Source organism: Ovis aries, chromosome 1 (genome assembly GCF_016772045.2).
Source record: "Ovis aries strain OAR_USU_Benz2616 breed Rambouillet chromosome 1, ARS-UI_Ramb_v3.0, whole genome shotgun sequence".
Taxonomy (NCBI): Eukaryota; Metazoa; Chordata; class Mammalia; order Artiodactyla; family Bovidae; genus Ovis; species Ovis aries.
In genome coordinates this window covers 266,790,840-266,807,495 of record NC_056054.1, presented here as the reverse complement: position 1 = coordinate 266,807,495, position 16,656 = coordinate 266,790,840, and the positions used below count along the sequence as shown (strand labels likewise).

The window sequence follows — 16,656 nt, the reverse complement described above, 5'->3', positions numbered from 1 at the left end:
TTCTAAATCCAGCTTGAACATCTGGAAATTCATGGTTCATGTACTGTTGAAGCCTAGCTTGGAAAACTTTGAGCATTACTTTGCTAGCATGTGAGATGAGTACAATTGTGCGGTAGTCTGAACATTCTTTGGCATTGCCTTTCTTTCAGACTGGGATGAAAACCAACCTTTTCCAGTCCTGTGGCCACTGCTGAGTTTGCCAAATTTGCTGGCATACTGACTGCAGTACTTTCGCAGCATCATCTTTTAGAATTTAAAATAGCTCAACTGGAATTCCATCACCTCCACTAGCTTTGTTCATAGTGATGGTTCCTAAGGGCCACTTGATCGCATTCCAAGATGTCTGGCTCTAGATGAGTGATCACACCATCTTGGTTATCTGGGTCATGTACATCTTTTTTGTACAGTTCTTCAGTGTATTCTTGCCACTGCTTCTTTACACCTTCTGCTTCTGTTAGGTCCATACTGTTGTTTACGGATAAGCATAATGTGGTGTACACATACAATGGGGTATTATTCAGCCTTAGAAAGGAAGGACATTCTGACCCCGGCTATGACGTGGATGAACCTGGATAACATTGTGCGTAGTGAAATAAGCCAGATGCAGAAAGGCATGTACTGTGACTCCACTTATGTAATCCCTCAGAGTATCTCAGAAATCTATACAGAGACAGACAGAAGAATGGTGTCTGCCAGGGCTGGGGGAGAGGGGAAATGGAACTTACGGTTTACATGACAGAGTTTCAGTTTTGCAAGAAGAAAAGGGCTGTGGAGATGCGTGGTCACATGTTACAAACATACCCAATATCACTGAGCCATACCGCACACAATACACAGAGGCAACTGTCATAACCTATTTCAGCGGCAATTCACTGGGGACTTAAGATTTTTATTTTTAAGGAAAAAAGGCCTAGAAGGTTCTATACACAAACACTAGAAAACACAAAATTGCAATTTATGGGACAAATCTGGAATTTGCTTGTCAGTGTGTTAACTTCTAAAACTTTGGCGACCAGCTCATGACATCACAGGGCTGAGCTTTAAGAATTCAGACAAATGCTCCTGACCCAAGGGCACTAAGACAAGTGCTCTAGAGTAAGGGGAAGTCCTCTACAGAGCAGCTTTTCTGGAGGGGGTGTGATAAACACACAGCATCAAATTCAAGTTTCTCTCTCAAAACTACAGGCCTAAGTGCACAGTCCTACGTGCTGGGGAATTCAGACTTTCCCAGTTTCCCAATGCCAATGTACACATAGCTCCTGCACATCCCAGGAGGTTAGGGCTGGAATCCCAGCATGGTTTGCAGGGTCCATACCAGCAATAACGACGTTGTCAACCTCCCTCCTGCCCCTGGAAAAGAGATGTTGGCTTTCTGGTAGCTTCCGTCCTGGGATCATAAGAGCTGACTCATTGGAAAAGGCCCTCATGCTGGGAAAGGCTAAAGGCCAAAGGAGAAGGAGCAGCAGAGGATGAGATGGTTAGATGGCATCACTGACTCAGTGGACATGAACTTGAGCAAACTCTGGGAGTTAGTTAGTGAAGGACAGGGGAGCCTGGCGTCCATGGGGTCACAAAGAGTTGGACACAACTGAGCAACTAAACAATGTATAATTTTTATACATTATACAGATAATAACGGAACAACAACTGTCCTGAGATCTGAATTTAAAACTGCTGAATCATGGATCACTCGCCCTTCTTTGCTGGGGAGCAATGGAAAATACCTAAAGTTCAACAAACCAACGCAAAGCCTTCCCAAGTCAATTGGAGGCTGGCCACGAAGGTCGTGTGGGCACGGCGCAGCTGCGGGCAGCTCGCCCCCACGTGAAAATCCCTGGACACAAGGCCTAGATCCCAGTTAAATCCCACCTGCACCGACTGCTAATTCTTCACAAGCTGCTAAGACGTGTGTTTAGATCAAGCACGTAAGAAATTTCCAAATGGATCTGAACAGCTCTACCAAGAGCAAAGGACCCAGAGAAGGTGTTCCTGTCTAAAGTCTGTGTAACCTGTGCCATCACAGCAAAGACACTGAGGGGGGTCTCTACCCGGGAACAGCTCTTGGGTCCTGTGCCCCACCCCAACAATGTCCCCAAGCACCTTCACTGCTCCTGACTCTCTGCCGCCATCCTCTGCACGCAGGCACATCTCCTTTTTCACTAAGAGCAGCTCAGACTCCAGCTGCTGCTGGCAGACTGTGAGTACCGATATCACGCTGTCCTGCTGGCTGGGGCGGGTGCAGGTCAGTGCAGGCAGGGCTTTGGACGGCTGCAGGTCATCCTTAACTAGGCTCTACAATGAGTGGAGAAAACAAGGACGATGCTCACGAGCACACAGCCAAGGGCATCAGAAAGCCAGAAGTGCAGCAAGGCCCCATCGGGCTCCCAGCCAGCTGAGCCTGAGGGAAAGCCCACAGCTCATGACCAGAAGCCCACACAGAGTAGGAGATGAGGGATGCACACCCACAGCAGGCCAAAACATGCCAGAGCGGGGGGATGACATGAAGCACGGCCTCCCACAGATGTCGAGCAGCTGCTCAGCTCCCCGCCTGCACTCCCAGCACTGTCTGCCCCCAGCACCCCACCTGCACCCAACACACACACTCCCAGCTCCCCGGACACTTCCCACCCTCTGACGTGCAGCCAGCTCTCTGCACACACAGGCTGCGCAAGTTGTGGCCTGCGGAGAACGAACCCACCTGTGGGTCACTGCCACGGCCGTCAAGGGCCTGGGCCAGCTGCCTGCCATCCACAGCCTGTTGCGATTCCTCACTGCAGGAGGTCTCTTCGCCCCTAGGCACCCAGCCCTGGGAGCCACCCTCCCCATGTGCCTGCCGCTCATCCAGCTCCTTCTGGCACTTCAGGAACCGCTGATTGAGTGCCTGCAGCTGGCGGCTGAGGCAGACACACTGCTTTCGGAGTCGCTGTAGCTCAGGGGGCTCCCCAGTGGCCGCCAGGAGCTGCTGCTCCAGGGCATGGCGAAAGCGGGCCACGGCTGCCAGGATGGCCTCCAGCTCAGCGGAGTGGGTGGACTTCTCCCGGCGGAGAGCTTCAATTTCTAAATCTCTCTCTGCGATCTTTGCTTCCCTGGCACGCAGAGCAGCTTCAAACTCGAGGATCTGGGAGGCTAGGCCCTCAGGCCCCAGCTCGGCCAACTGCCGTGTGGCCGCCTCCTCCGCGGCCTGCAGGCGCTGCTGGAGAGCCTCGAGGGCCTGGCTGTGCTGGCGCTCCTGCTCGGCCAGCCGCTGGCTCAGGGCCTCCTTGGCCTCCAGGGCAGCATGCAGCTCACCCGCCAACATTGCGGGGGCCTCGGCTCCCTCGGCTGGGAGGCCCAGCAGCTCACTCTGCAGGCTCATGGCCCCGCCTTCCCCAGCCTTGGGAGCCTCAGGCCCCCCGAGTGGGAGCTCCCTCTGCAGCTTCTCGATGACCTCGTGGAGCTGCTCAATCTCCTCAGCATTATCCTTCTGCAGCCGCGCTTGGTTCTCACGCAGAGTCTCAATAATGGATTTCAGCTCTTCCACTTCAGAACTTCTACTACACACAACCTGAAGGAAAAGCACATTTCAGAGGGAAATTATATGCATCAACTTCAGAAGTGCCCCTTCCCACTTACCATTCTGCCTGAACTCATTCTTACAGAGTGGAGAGACTTCACAACTTAAAACTAGCTGTGGAAGTAACCAACAATGTCACCGAACGACATTAACACCTGAAAAACAGAGACTTAAAGTGTGTCAAAATGGTCAGAAACTTGTATCTGCAGCTGTAAGGCCACATCCCATCACTGAGGCAGGCCCCCAGCCTGGCTGTGTGATCCAAGGGAAGCCCTAACGTGGCCACAGCTCAGCTGATGATACTACACACATATGTTTTCACCACCTTCTAATTCATCATGTTAATGTTCGTCCCTCAGTCATGTCCGACTCTTTGCAACTCCATGGACTGTAGCCTGCCAGGGTCCTCTGTCCATGGAATTCTCCAGGCAAGAATACTGGAGTGTTCACCACCTTCTAAATGTCTATCTTCTTAACAATTAAGCAACTATGGTTTGCTTTTCCTAAAGGGCATTTAGATTTTAGGTGCCATTCTAACACTAGAACAAGAATAAAAGCGAGAAGACTCAAAGGGAGGTCTGCAGTAATGAAGAATGTGAACGAGCCAGAGCTCACCGCACGTTTTCCACACAGTGCACAGCAGGGACCTGGGGATTCAACACACCAAGCATCAAGCGAGGCTTCTACTTGTGCTATTTAATCTAACTCTCAACAGTGTTAAGACAGGAAATGTTACTGTCCCTATTTTAAAGGTGTGACAGCTGAAATGTAGATATGAAATATTTTGCTAAGACCACAAAGACAATAAATGGAAAATCAGGACTGAAATCTATGTCAATGTGACCCACAAATTCCATTCTCTTACATTAATAGGGACTTTCCTGGTGGTTCAGTGGTTAAGACTCCACGCTCCCAATGCAGGCGGCCTGCATTTGATCTTTGGTCAGGGAACTAGAGCCTGCAGGCCACAACTGAGAGACCATATGCTGCAACTGAGATCCGGTGAAACCAAATAATTTTTTTTTTAGAAAGACTGCATCAACAGTAGCAACCAGAATATAAAAGAGTTCTAACCAATCTGTGTTCTAGTTCATGATACTCAACCAATTTGTTATAGGAATATAGGAACATACTTTCTAAACATTGAGAGTTTCACACAATTCTTGGTTTCACTAGTATTAACTAACAATTACTTTAAATACAAATCCAAGCCTGGCCCATAGTAAAAACAAAAGTAAGAAAAGTGATTTTTGGTTTTGGTTTGGATGGCATAAGCTATGCTCCAGGTTCACATTTATCATACCTGAATGCTAGTGTGTAGTTGAAAAAAGAAAATTTCTCAGTGTGAGGCAAGGCCCTCTGCCTGGCCCCATGAGGTGTACTGCAGACATTCTCGTCTCTTCTGCAGACGGCTGGAGGCACAGGGAAGTAACTCTGTCTGTACACACTTGCACATTCAGCACACTGAGATGAAGAGGTGGGCATGACAAAAGAGCCAAGTCGCAACACAAGCAACACACTCAAAATATCAAAGCCAGCACATGAAAGTGGCTTTAAAAGTAAAACACGAAAGTCTAAAATAAGTCCCCTGAAATACAGCACAATTACAACATTGCTTCTGTTTATGTTTTGGTGTTTAGGTCACAAGGCATGTACGATCTTCTCTCTTTGACCAAGGAGTAAACCCACACCCTATGCATTGGAAGGCAAAGTCTTCAGTACTGACGGCCAGGGAAGTCCCGGCAACATTTTATAAGCCCAACAAAACCAATACCTGATTAAAATATGGCACACACACACACACAAACCTACAGTGATATCCTTCATAAACACAGATGTAAAATCCACTAACAAAAGATCAGCACATCAAATCCAACAATATATTAAAATTACTTCATCACCACCACACAGGGTTTAACCTAGGAATGTAGGTTGGTTTAACCTTCAAAAATCACTCAGTATAATTAACCCTATTATGAGATTAAAAGAAATATAATTATCTCAAAAGATTTAGAGGAAGCAATGTAGAAACAAAAGGGAACTTCCTCAATCAGATGAAAGATATCTATGAAAAACTTACAGCTAACATTATACATACTGATGAAACAATAAACACTTTCCTCCAAGATCAGAAACAAGGCAAGAATGACTGCTCTCACCTGTTTTATTTAACACTACACTGGAAGTGGTAGACATTGTAATAAGGAAGGAAAAGAAATAGAAGACGAAGACTGGAAAGAAATAAAGCTGTCTATATTTGCTGATGGTATGCTCATCTACATAGAAAACCTTAGAAATCTATAAAAACACTACTAGTATATGTGAGTTTAGCAAAGCAACGAGATACAAGGTTAATATACAACAATTATATACATATATATACCTATGATGTGTTTGGCTCATGGCAAACAACTGGATAATAAAATTAAGCCCATTTCCAATACAGCAACAAAGCTAAACTATTTAAGAATACATTTATAGAAAAATGTTCAAGCCTTCTTTCTTGAAAACTATACAGAGTAAGGGGGAAAGTAAATGATAAAATTAAAGATGTAATACTAACCCAAGTATTAAAATAAATTGTGACGAAAGGGATAATGCATGTTGAGAGTAAGATGTTAGGATATCAAACAGCTGCTAGAAAAGAAAGTACAGGAAATAAAGAGCAATAACCACATCAAAAGAGGTCTTAATAGTGGTGGGAATGTAAGTGTGTAGTTTTCAAAAAGAAACCTAAAGATACCATGATTTTAAATGATGAAAGTCTTCACTGACACAAAGTAAGGACAGAAAATATAACAAAATGTGGTCTTTCAAAGAATTAGAAGTCTAATCTACAAGTGGAATTTTGGGTTATTATATCAAAGTAAGACACTGTTGATACAAAAAATGAGAAATATAATCACAGAAAACAAATCATGTGTAGATTTATATATAAGATCAAACCAGTCAATCCTAAAGGAAATCAACCCTGAATATTCATTGGAAGGACTGATGCTTAAGTTGAAGCTCCCGATACTTTGACCATCTGATGCGAAGAGCTGATTCACTGGAAAAGACTCTGATGCTGGGAAAGATTGAGGGCAGAAGGAGAAGGGGGTGATAGAGGATGAGATGGTTGGATGGCATCACCGACTCGATGGACATGAGTTTGAGCAAATTCTGGGAGATAGTGAAGGACAGGGAAGCTTGGCGTGTTGCAGTCCATGGGGTCGCAAAGAGTCAGACACAACTTAGTGACTAAATAACAAGAAAGAGATAAACAAAAATCCCACAAGAAAGTATCTGTGGTTGTCTATTCTTAATGGGACTAAAATATTTTCCTTATCACATAAACATTTTAGTATTTATGATATTATTAGTATGGAAAAATGCAATTCTAGCACTAAGGACAAGTAACTGATATAATCGCCTTTAAAAAATTAGTTGCTGGTTTTAAAGGTATTCCTTGAAGTAACACAAAAGGATATTAAAAAATTCTGCCAAATAGATAAGGTACTAACATAGATCCCAACAGCCTGTCACTGCAATGTTGTGGTCATTAAGAACTACAAACAGAACTCTGCAGCCCTTACAGCCTCCTCCGACATGAATAATTTAAAAAAAACTATATCCTTTGTGTAAGGACACAGAGGCCTCTGTTGATCCCTAGACACCTCACAAGCTACCGAGAACGTAATGTCCACATGCAGCATCAGGCCAGGCCCACCTCACTGAGAGCACCACTTCCTGTCCTGGCCAACTGTGCTTCCGCCGACTCACGCACATGCATCATCTCGCTTTCTTTATTTTGCAGAAATGTCTGTGGAAATAATAACAATTACAGTGGTAATAATGACAAGAAAGTGTTACCATGGGAAAGGGTCCCCAGATCTCAAAGACACGAAATATCCTAATTAAATAAACCTGCAGTTTTAAATAGTATTAATAATACTCAGGACTTCCCCAGTGGCTCAGGAGGTAAAGAATCCACCTGCAATGCAGGAGACATGGGTTCAATCCCTGGTCAGGAAGATGCCTGGAGGGGGAAATGGCAACCCACTCTAGTGTTCTAGCCTGAAAAATCCCACGGACACAGGACCCTGGCAGGTTACAGTCCATGGGGTTGCAAAGAGTTGAATACAACTGAGCTACTACGTGTGCATGCTAGTCACAATCACACTCAATTCGAAAATGTTCTCCTATTTAAGTGCTTTCTGTCTAAAGTGACTTACTAGTTTACCTTTCAAAAACCAAAACTTTACTGCATTTTTCCAGGTAACTAGTTTCAAAGCAATCACCAAAGAGTAAGCCAAGAGTGCTCTCACGTGCCATCACCTATTCATCAAGGAAGAGTGCCCACCCGAAGGACAGCCAGTGTTGAGGACCGCCCTAAAACTCCACTTTCACTAAGAATACAGTTGCAGCCTTCAAGAGGAAAGGCATAAACGACATGACCCTTCAACTTCCTTTCACAAAGTGAGTTCACCCTTATCTAGGCTGCAACCACAGGCAATGCAGGAGTCTAAATTCCACCCATGTCAAGGCCGTCTATGAAGGTGATGTTCTCTTTACAACTTTGGTTGTCATCCACACTATACAGAGGTGGTTTTGGCTCTTTGCTTCAAGAGCACAATATAAATTCAGATAAAAGAGAACATGACAAATTTTTTGCACTGCTGGAAGGAAGCAACTTTGTCCTGAAAACACCTCTGCTCGAACGCAGCCCAAAGTAGGGACAGGGTCCTAAGGCATGACATTTCCTCCTCAGTTTCCGCAGCCAGGGAGGTGCCTCTCCTGCCATTTTACTCCAATAAGAATCCTTCACAAGACTGGACTTTGAAGGTGAAAACAAAAAGCAGAGTCTGGTGGGGGAGGGGAAGCAGATGACCTTCACTGGTCAAGGTGACTCCGATTCCCACTAAGGTGTCCCAAAAGCTTCTCCCACCTCAACACACACATTAGAGCTGCCGGGGCCACCCTGCGGGCAGAGCCCTGCCAACACGAAGTCCCTCTGGCTTCAGTAAGGAGGTGCCATGTGTCTGGGGGGGGCCCGGGGGCCTGACTCCCCACAACTGACAGTCCCTCTGGGGCCACAGAAATTCCACGACCGACTGATAGAGGCAGGGGGTCTTCTTCACTTACTTTCAGACGGGCGTTCTCCTCCTGAAGCTCTTTGATGCTGGCAGCAGTGCTGTTGTCCTGCAGGCCTAATTTCCAGTTCAGATGCAGGATTTCTTCATTTTTATTTACTAAGTCATCTTTAAGATTTTCTAATTGGTCTTTTAAGTCCAAAACCTTGCATTAAAGGAGGCAAGCATTAAAAGTTATCTAATATTCTAATTGACCTTAATAATTATTAAAATCACTTAAAACATTTTAAAGCACACGCCAGAAAAACTTATTATTATCCTACAATCCACACAAGTGTTAAAATTACAAAGTGAATACAGTAGTGACAAGCCCACAAACTGTGTCGCGTGGACATCCTGCACACAAGCAGGGAGGCCCCGGCAGACACAAACAGCGAGGGAGTGCCCTGTGTGGCCCCACGCACCTCAGCCTCACGTTGCCTGAGAGCCCCCTGCACCGCCTCCAGCTGGGCTTCGGCGCGGTCGTGACAACCGCCCTCGGGAGGCACCGGGCACTTGCCCTCATCCAGTCTGGACTGCAGCGCGGACACCTGAAGCAGGTTACACATCTGCTGCTCCTGTAATGCCTCTTTGTCCTATTTAAGAAAAAATGGTTCATTTTAAGCAAGTGCCTCAGGAAATCGGGGCCCTCAAACTGTTGTTTGCTGTTGCAGTGCAGATCATGCTCAGCCCTCCTGAAGCACACCTATGCACACCTGCACGTGCAGTCACAACACACAGACCCAGCCACGCTCCAGAGCCACACCTGCCTGGTGGAAGGCACAGCCCGAAGGGAGCCACCGTACACCCAAGATTCCCCTGCAAGGAAGTTATCCCAGTAACTATTCAACACGGCACAAAAAAAAATCTCAATTGTTAGCAATTTTTTTTTTTTTAAATCAGAAACAACTTGCCAAAGAACAGGGCAATGGCTGATAACACCTCTGGACAATGAAGGTGAACAGCCCGTTAATAAGTTTTCAAGGAACATTTAACACGGGTAAAATATTAAGTGGGGAAGAAACATGCATTCAAAGTTGTACATGTGGTTCAACTCCATAGAAGAAATAAAGGCGTTTTCTACACCCATGGTCCCTACTAAGCTCAGCAGCTGTCTGCTGGAGTCAGGGGTAGAACTGCCCCCAGCAGGCAGAGCGAGCAGGCTGGTGACCGGGGCTCAGGGGCCTGAGCCAGGAGTCCCTTCCACACCGCATGTCCTCAAGAGGGGTCTGCGGTTCCTCTAATGGTTCCCAGTGGTGTTTTTGAAAACGATCTCTCTTCCTGGAGGCAGTGTTTATTCAGAGCCAAAACAATGATTCCAAAATAAAATTTCTCACCAAGTCTCAGAGACTTTTCAGTTAGTAACTGTGAAACTTCCAATGACATGAAATACAAGAAAGCTTGATTCCATGAACCAAATGCACAGAGGAGGTCAACGCTGACCAGGAGGCCCTCCTACCCTCTCCACCCCCTCCACCCACCCCCAATCAAGAGACCTGCTCACACTCATCTTACACCCTCAGACACAAGAACCGGTATATCATCGACACGAAATTCCAAACTACAATGTGAAGAACTGTCATTGGAGGTATTTTCACTGGGGAACTGACAAATTTGTAACTCAAAAACTAAAATAATTATAACTAGGCTCTATGTGTGTAATAAAACAAGCTTTCTAAACCTGAAATCTTGAATCTGCATGTAATCAATTACTAAGGATACACTCAGAGTACCTGAGAAGCAAAGGGGTGCTAATAAAAACGGGCACAAAACGCTACCACTCTAAACGCGACACTGTGACTGAGCGTGAGCAGGGGCCTCCTGAGCCACAAGAGCCACGGCAGCGCCCTGACGTCTGTCACCAGCCCCTCCAGCCACACCCAAGTCTGTGTCGCTGAGGTGACTCTGGGGAAGCCTCCCGGCCACCGACAGCTGGGGACTGCTGCCAGGGCAGTTGACCACGTGACTGAAGGTCAGAGCTGTCGGTGTCATCCTGACCTCCGGGAGGGGAGGTGGGCTGAAGGTTGACCCCATCTCACAGGCTGTGCCATGAGGCCTCCACCAAGCAGCGCCCTCCCCACACCTGGCTTCCGCAGCGCCTCCACCCAGCGGTTCCCAACCTGTATCCTTTTACAGTACCCTGGAGGTCAGCAAGTGAAGTGCTGGAGTTCTATGAGCTGCTCTAGCAGATCTGAACCCCAAGAGGGGGTCCAGGACCCCTCGGATTCATATAGGCTGAACCTGAGGTGGACATCTGGGGGCGGGGGCACGGCCGTGGGGCTGAGTCCCAAGCTGTGAGGCCTGGCGCCACCTCCAGGTGGACGGTGTCAGAGCCGAGCTGCAGGGCAGGACACCCAGCTGGGGTCACTGGGGCCGAGAGGCCCCACACGCTTGGCGACTGTCCACAGCACAGGGAACATACAGCAGAGGGTCAAGGCCAGGGGCAGAGGAAGCCCAGCCCAGCAGCTAGGGCCCACAGGCACCTCCACCAGCGGCAGCCCTCGCCGTGCTCACCTGCTGCAGGGCCTGCACGGCTCTCCGCTGTGTCTCCAACTCTTCTTGGAGCTGCAGCAGCTTTCTCGTGGTGCTCGCATTCGTCTCCTCCAGACGCCTGATCTCCTCTCCCTGGATTAGTACTTGTCTGTCTACCAATTCTTTCTTTAGAATCAATTCATTAAGTCCATCTGATTTTTCTCTCAATTTTTCTTCTAACAATTCAACCTAAAACCACAAAATATACATCAGAAACAATAGTTTTTAAAAAATGCCCCACCTCCCAAGTTAAAAAGTACAACACAACTGTGAGAAAACTGACCTGGCTGCACAGTGAAGCGAAAGAACATGACAGAATTCTCCATAAAAAGACACACAAGAATAATAGCATAGAACTTGTTAGTAAAATAAGCTGAATTTTGATAGTAAGGAATAGAAAGCCACTGAGCAACAGGAAAAGAACCAAGCACAGACACAGCACCATCTGGGTCAGTGTCAAGACGCAGGCGGAGTGCAAAGGCTACACCTATGCCCCAACTTCCCAGGTGGCTCAGCAGTAAAGAATTTGCCTGCTAATGCAGGAGACGTAGGTTCGATCCCTGGGTCAGGAAGACCCCCTGGAGAAGGGAATGGCAACCCACTGCAGTATTCTTGCCTGGAGAATCCCATGGACAGAGAAGCCTGGTGGGCTACAGTCCCTGGTGTTGCAAAGAACTGGACACGACTTTACAGCTAAGCAACAATGCTCTGACTACACAACAGCATGGAGATGACAAAATATGGACAGAGTGTGGATTCGTGGGTGCAAGGGGTGGGCACTGTCTCCTGTCTGCACATCTGCACCTCAGGTGGGACCTCTGCAGGATGTCATCACACGGGAACTGGGTCTTATTTCTTACAACAGCAAGTGAATCCATAATTATCTCAAAATAAGTTTAATTTTTAGAAAGAACAAACCACCACAGTGACCTTGGACAGGAAGAAGCAGACAGATCTGGACCAAACAGAAAGAAGTAAGAAAAGCAAGCCAGAGACAGCCCTGTGCACCAAGCCCTCCCTGTCTGGTCATGCAGCAGTCAGGTGAGGAGCAGCAGCACCAAGGGTGCAGACAGATGGACAGACACAGACAAGCTCGGAGCACCTGTACCTCCTTATCCAGCTGTGCCCGCTGTCGTTTTCGTGTACATGGAAGGCAAAAATGTCATTAATGATAAAGCTTACAAGCATCGTAGAGAACAGCTCCCCCAGGCAGGGCCGAGTTGGTAGGCTGACTTACGTGGCTGTCACGGAGGCCCGGGGACCGCGGCCGGGCTGCCTGGCGGAGCTGCTCCTCCAGCCTCTGGATCTCCTGTTGGAAGTCCTCCCGCTCCCGCTCCCGCTCCACTGCCTGCTCCTGTCATGAGGGGCGGCCTATTCACATGTATCCCAGCGTCTCCACTGCCCATAGTGACACCACCACCCTCTGAAGCAGGAGTGGAGGGCAGGGGACTGGGCGAAGGGCCCCTCTTCTCAGGCGCCTCGTACGACGGAGCCATGAGAAGGGGTGCAGCTTCCAGGGGGGGACCCAGGGTGGCTTCTGAGACGTGGGCAGAGAGAAAGAGCAGACACATGAGGCCACTGGCCACTGGACACCGCCCCAGACCAGGGCAACACCCAAGACACACACCAGCTGAGCTCAAGTCCGCCCCAACGTTGGCACAGACACTGCTTAACAACCTGGAAGGAAGCTCCCGCCATGAAGACGACCTCTGGCGATGCAAACGTTATTGCTCAAGACTTACGTCCATGAACTGGCGCTGGCGGCGCAGGTGCTGGTCCAGGGAGTCAATCTGCTGCCTCAGGGCAGCGAGCTCCTCAGCCTGCTGGGCACACGCCTGCTGATGAGACAGCTGCTCCTCTAGCTCGGCCTCCAGAAGCCGCATCTGAGAGAGCAGGGCCGCACGGTCCTTATCCGCCTGCCTCCTGGCCTCCGACTGCTCCTGGGTGAGCGACTCCACTTCCCTCCGCAGAGCTGAAGATACAGAACAGAGGGCAGGGAGCCCGCTCAGTGTGCACGTCCAGCAGACACAGGACGCTATTGCCGTAGAGACCAGCACGTGCCTGCCCTGGCAGCCCGAGACCCGCCAGGCCAGAGCAGGGGGCAGTGGGCTCCCCACACCCGCTCCCTGCCGGGCCAGAGCAGGGGGCAGAGGGCTTCCCCAGTCCCCTCCCCACTGTGGGCTGTGACCTGGCAGAGGATGACACCTGCTTCAGCCGCCTTGACCTGTCAGACCCTGAGCCCACAACCTGCCAAACAAGCCACAGTTCAGCCAGAACCCACTGGAAATAAAATGAGAACTTCCATGCACATGAGAAGAGGGGCTGGGGAATTACATATTTCAAACAAAAAACTGGCTAAAATAAAAAATTTTAAAGCCTGAGGAGAAAATACATCTTGGGTGTCCCCAAATGACATTATCAGGTAATTTTCTAGGAATTATGCCTTCACATATACTCTCCAACATAGAAATATAAAATGTGACTTAAGACCTCCACCCGAGAGAATATCAGCCTGGCTGGAAGGTTCCCAGCTGACCCGCTGAACGTACAGGCAGCCCACGTACCAGGGTGACATGTCCTGAGGAAAAGGCTGAGCCATCAGCAAAGTTACAGCTGACCTAACGTTGACGGTGGCAAGGCCACAGGCCAAGGGAACGGGCAGGTTAATGAGCAGCTTTGCAAATGGGGTCTCCTTCAGATGGACCCCAAGGTGCTGGTACCAGCCAGAAACTGTTAAATCCCTAAATCTGCATCTGCAGTTCACCAGCATTCAGAAGTAGGCTATTTTGGTTTATACAAATGTTAGTCTTTTGTGACAAACTATCATCCCCACTGACAGCATTCTCAGTAAGCTTTTACGCTAACGATGTAGCAATGACGGCAAACGGGATGAACATGCAGTTAGAACAACGCCATTCACAGCTGGGGAGATGCAGCGACGGTCAGCGTTGCCTGGCCAGCCACCCAGACAGGACCCGCCTGTGCCAGGGCCACTCGACCTTCATGCACGCAGGGCAGAGGGCAGGCGCCCACACAGCCGTTTCGGCCATGCCAGCGGCCGACTCCAGGGCCACAGGCCTCACAGGGCCCCCAGCCCAGGACACCGATGGGGACAGGGCTCCTACAGCTCAGGGACTGCGCTGGGGGCCCCGAGACGCCTGACCACGTCTCTGTAAGAACACTGAAGGTCTAAGCTCCCTTTTATGTAGCCGTCTGCCACAAAAGCTCTTAAGTATTTTTACTCTTTAGTAAAAACTTGGCAAAACCTAATGCAAACATAGAGCCAATCACACAGAAATCACTCATTTGCTTCTACAAACCTGAATCCTCATGTGCTACAGAAACAGGAATGCCTATAAACAAAAACATATAGTACCTTCAGAGATGCAAAGAGGAAGGCTGGTGACTTAGGATATGAAACTCAGAAGTAAGGGAAGGGGACTGTGGCAGGAGATGCCACAGCCTTGGACAAACCTCTGAAACATGTGCTTCAAGACACCACTGCTCTGGTCAGAATGTCATTTCGGGCCCCAGAATTCACGGGCTGGTGTTCAGGGTCCCGAGGGTGAAGCGTCATGAGGGGTGAGAGCCTTTATTATGAAAGGGGCCCCACAGAGCTCCTGCCCCACTTGCACGTGGACCCAGAGAGAAAGCATGTCACCAGAAGGTGACCATCCCAGTGCTCCAGGACCATGTGAGTGTGGGGGGGGGGGGGGGGGGGGGCAGGGGGGGAGGTAACGTCTGCAGTGCCCGCCCTCTGGATGGACTAAGGCCACTGCCAGCCCCTGTGTGGCAGCAGGTCCCAGCTCCCAGGGGCTTCAGCACTGACTTGTAAAGACAACAAAGAAAAATACACAGGATAGATGGCATCTCCCTGAAGGCGACCACGAGATGCTGCAAACTGCATGTCTTCCTGCCTAAGGTTAACATTAGTCACTTTCTGGTAGTTTTATTTTTTAACATTTATTTACTTGACTGCATCAGGTCTTAGTTGTGGCATGTGGGACCTAGTTCCCTGACCAGAGATCAAACCTGGGCCCCCTGCACTGGGAGCGCAGAGTCTTAGCCACTGGACAACCAGGTAACTTAAGCCAGGGACTTCAGACTGGGACAAATGCAGAGATCCCAGGACTCAGAGGACTCGGGCCTTCCCCCCATGACAGCCTCAGTGCTCAGCGTCAGGGTTCAGCCCAGACTGGCTCCTACCCCCAGCCCCACTTAACAGGCTCTGCAGGCAAACCGCCTTCCTCACCCCTGAAGCCCCCCCGTCACTGTTCCCTCTCGAGACCCAAATCTGTGTGCTCCAAACTTCTATCCTCTGACCCCAAATAAGCACTTTCAGCTCTGAGGACATGGATGCACCAAATAAGCACTTTCAGCTCTGAGGACATGGATGCACGATCGCACACAGGCGGGTGACCTCCTGGCCAGGTGACCTGGTCCCAGAGTCTGTTGGCAGCCTTTCCTCCGAGAGCAGCCCCCCGCCCTCAAGCAGCATGAAGAGATCCCACTCCAGGCTGTGCCCGCCTTCTTACCAGCCTCCCTCTCTCGGGCGTCCACAGCCAGGGCCTCCGTCTGGCTGCACAGCTCAGCGTTTTCCTCCCGCAGCTCTGCCTGACGCCGCGCCGCCCGCTGCAGCTGCTGCCTCAGGCCCTCCAGCTCGCCTACCAGGTCCCGCTCGCTCGCCTCCTTCTGGCCCAGCGCCTCCTGCAGGCCGGCTTTCTCCTCCTTGAAGCCCTCGATGATGCCTGCAGACCACGCAGGGGTGGAGGTGCGGGTGGGGGCAGGCGGGCTGAGTGCCCAGTTCGCACAGGGACACACAGGGCCACCTGCCCTGAGGTGCTCCCCTCCTCGCACCCCTAGGAAGGGCACTAGAGCCTCTCAGCCCAGCCTCCTTCCCTCTGGGGCTCTGCTGCTAACACCCTCAGCGCCGCACTCACCCTCTGCCTTGTGCAGCTCCAACACCAGCTGGGCCTTGGCCTTGCTCTCTGCCTCCAGCTGCTCCAGCAGCTCCTGGTGCTTCCTCACCACCTGTGCCGTCTCCTCGTTCTTACAGCTGAATTCCTTCTCAAAACGAGAATGGATCTGACGTGCTTCCTCCAGCTGTGAAACCCATTGGAAAGTAGAAGATCTCCTTGTGTAGAATTTTGGTGAAATGGTAAACATCGCTGGAGGAACAACGATTCTGATGCCCGATATTATGTCAGTTACTAACGAAGCAACAAGTTTTCAACAAAGAAAAGTTCTACACATGCAACCACAGACAACACTGCACAGACACACCGTTTGTGACCGTCAGCCCCATGGGTGCCTGCGTGGAACATGGACAGGGAGCCTGACACCCAAGCAGGGACGGGCCACCTGGTAACCACAGGTGGAGGACAGAAGGCTCCCGGGCCGTCACCACAGCAGGCAGGGGACCTGACACGTCTGCACGGCCTGTGACACCCACTCCTCCCA

The 16,656-nt window shown here is 49.7% G+C and overlaps 1 protein-coding gene across 11 annotated transcripts in view; it reads right to left on the bottom strand.

Annotated features, from left to right (window-relative positions):
• Positions 1–16,656, bottom strand: part of PCNT (pericentrin) — a 106,580-nt gene that overhangs the window by 40,244 nt on the left and 49,680 nt on the right. For 7 of the 11 annotated variants that reach the window (XM_060396101.1, XM_060396119.1, XM_060396120.1 and 4 more), the window contains exons 20-31: positions 16,137–16,299; positions 15,732–15,944; positions 14,517–14,549; positions 12,939–13,168; positions 12,434–12,550; positions 12,305–12,325; positions 11,179–11,385; positions 9,090–9,260; positions 8,678–8,830; positions 7,263–7,355; positions 2,699–3,544; positions 2,101–2,292 (exon numbers count right to left, since the gene is read on the bottom strand). In XM_060396101.1, coding sequence (XP_060252084.1) covers positions 2,101–2,292; positions 2,699–3,544; positions 7,263–7,355; positions 8,678–8,830; positions 9,090–9,260; positions 11,179–11,385; positions 12,305–12,325; positions 12,434–12,550; positions 12,939–13,168; positions 14,517–14,549; positions 15,732–15,944; positions 16,137–16,299 — 2,439 coding nt within the window. The remainder of the gene's footprint in view (positions 1–2,100; positions 2,293–2,698; positions 3,545–7,262; positions 7,356–8,677; positions 8,831–9,089; positions 9,261–11,178; positions 11,386–12,304; positions 12,326–12,433; positions 12,551–12,938; positions 13,169–14,516; positions 14,550–15,731; positions 15,945–16,136; positions 16,300–16,656) is intronic. The other 4 variants (XM_060396110.1, XM_060396117.1, XM_060396127.1 and 1 more) reach the window with 2 other exon arrangements.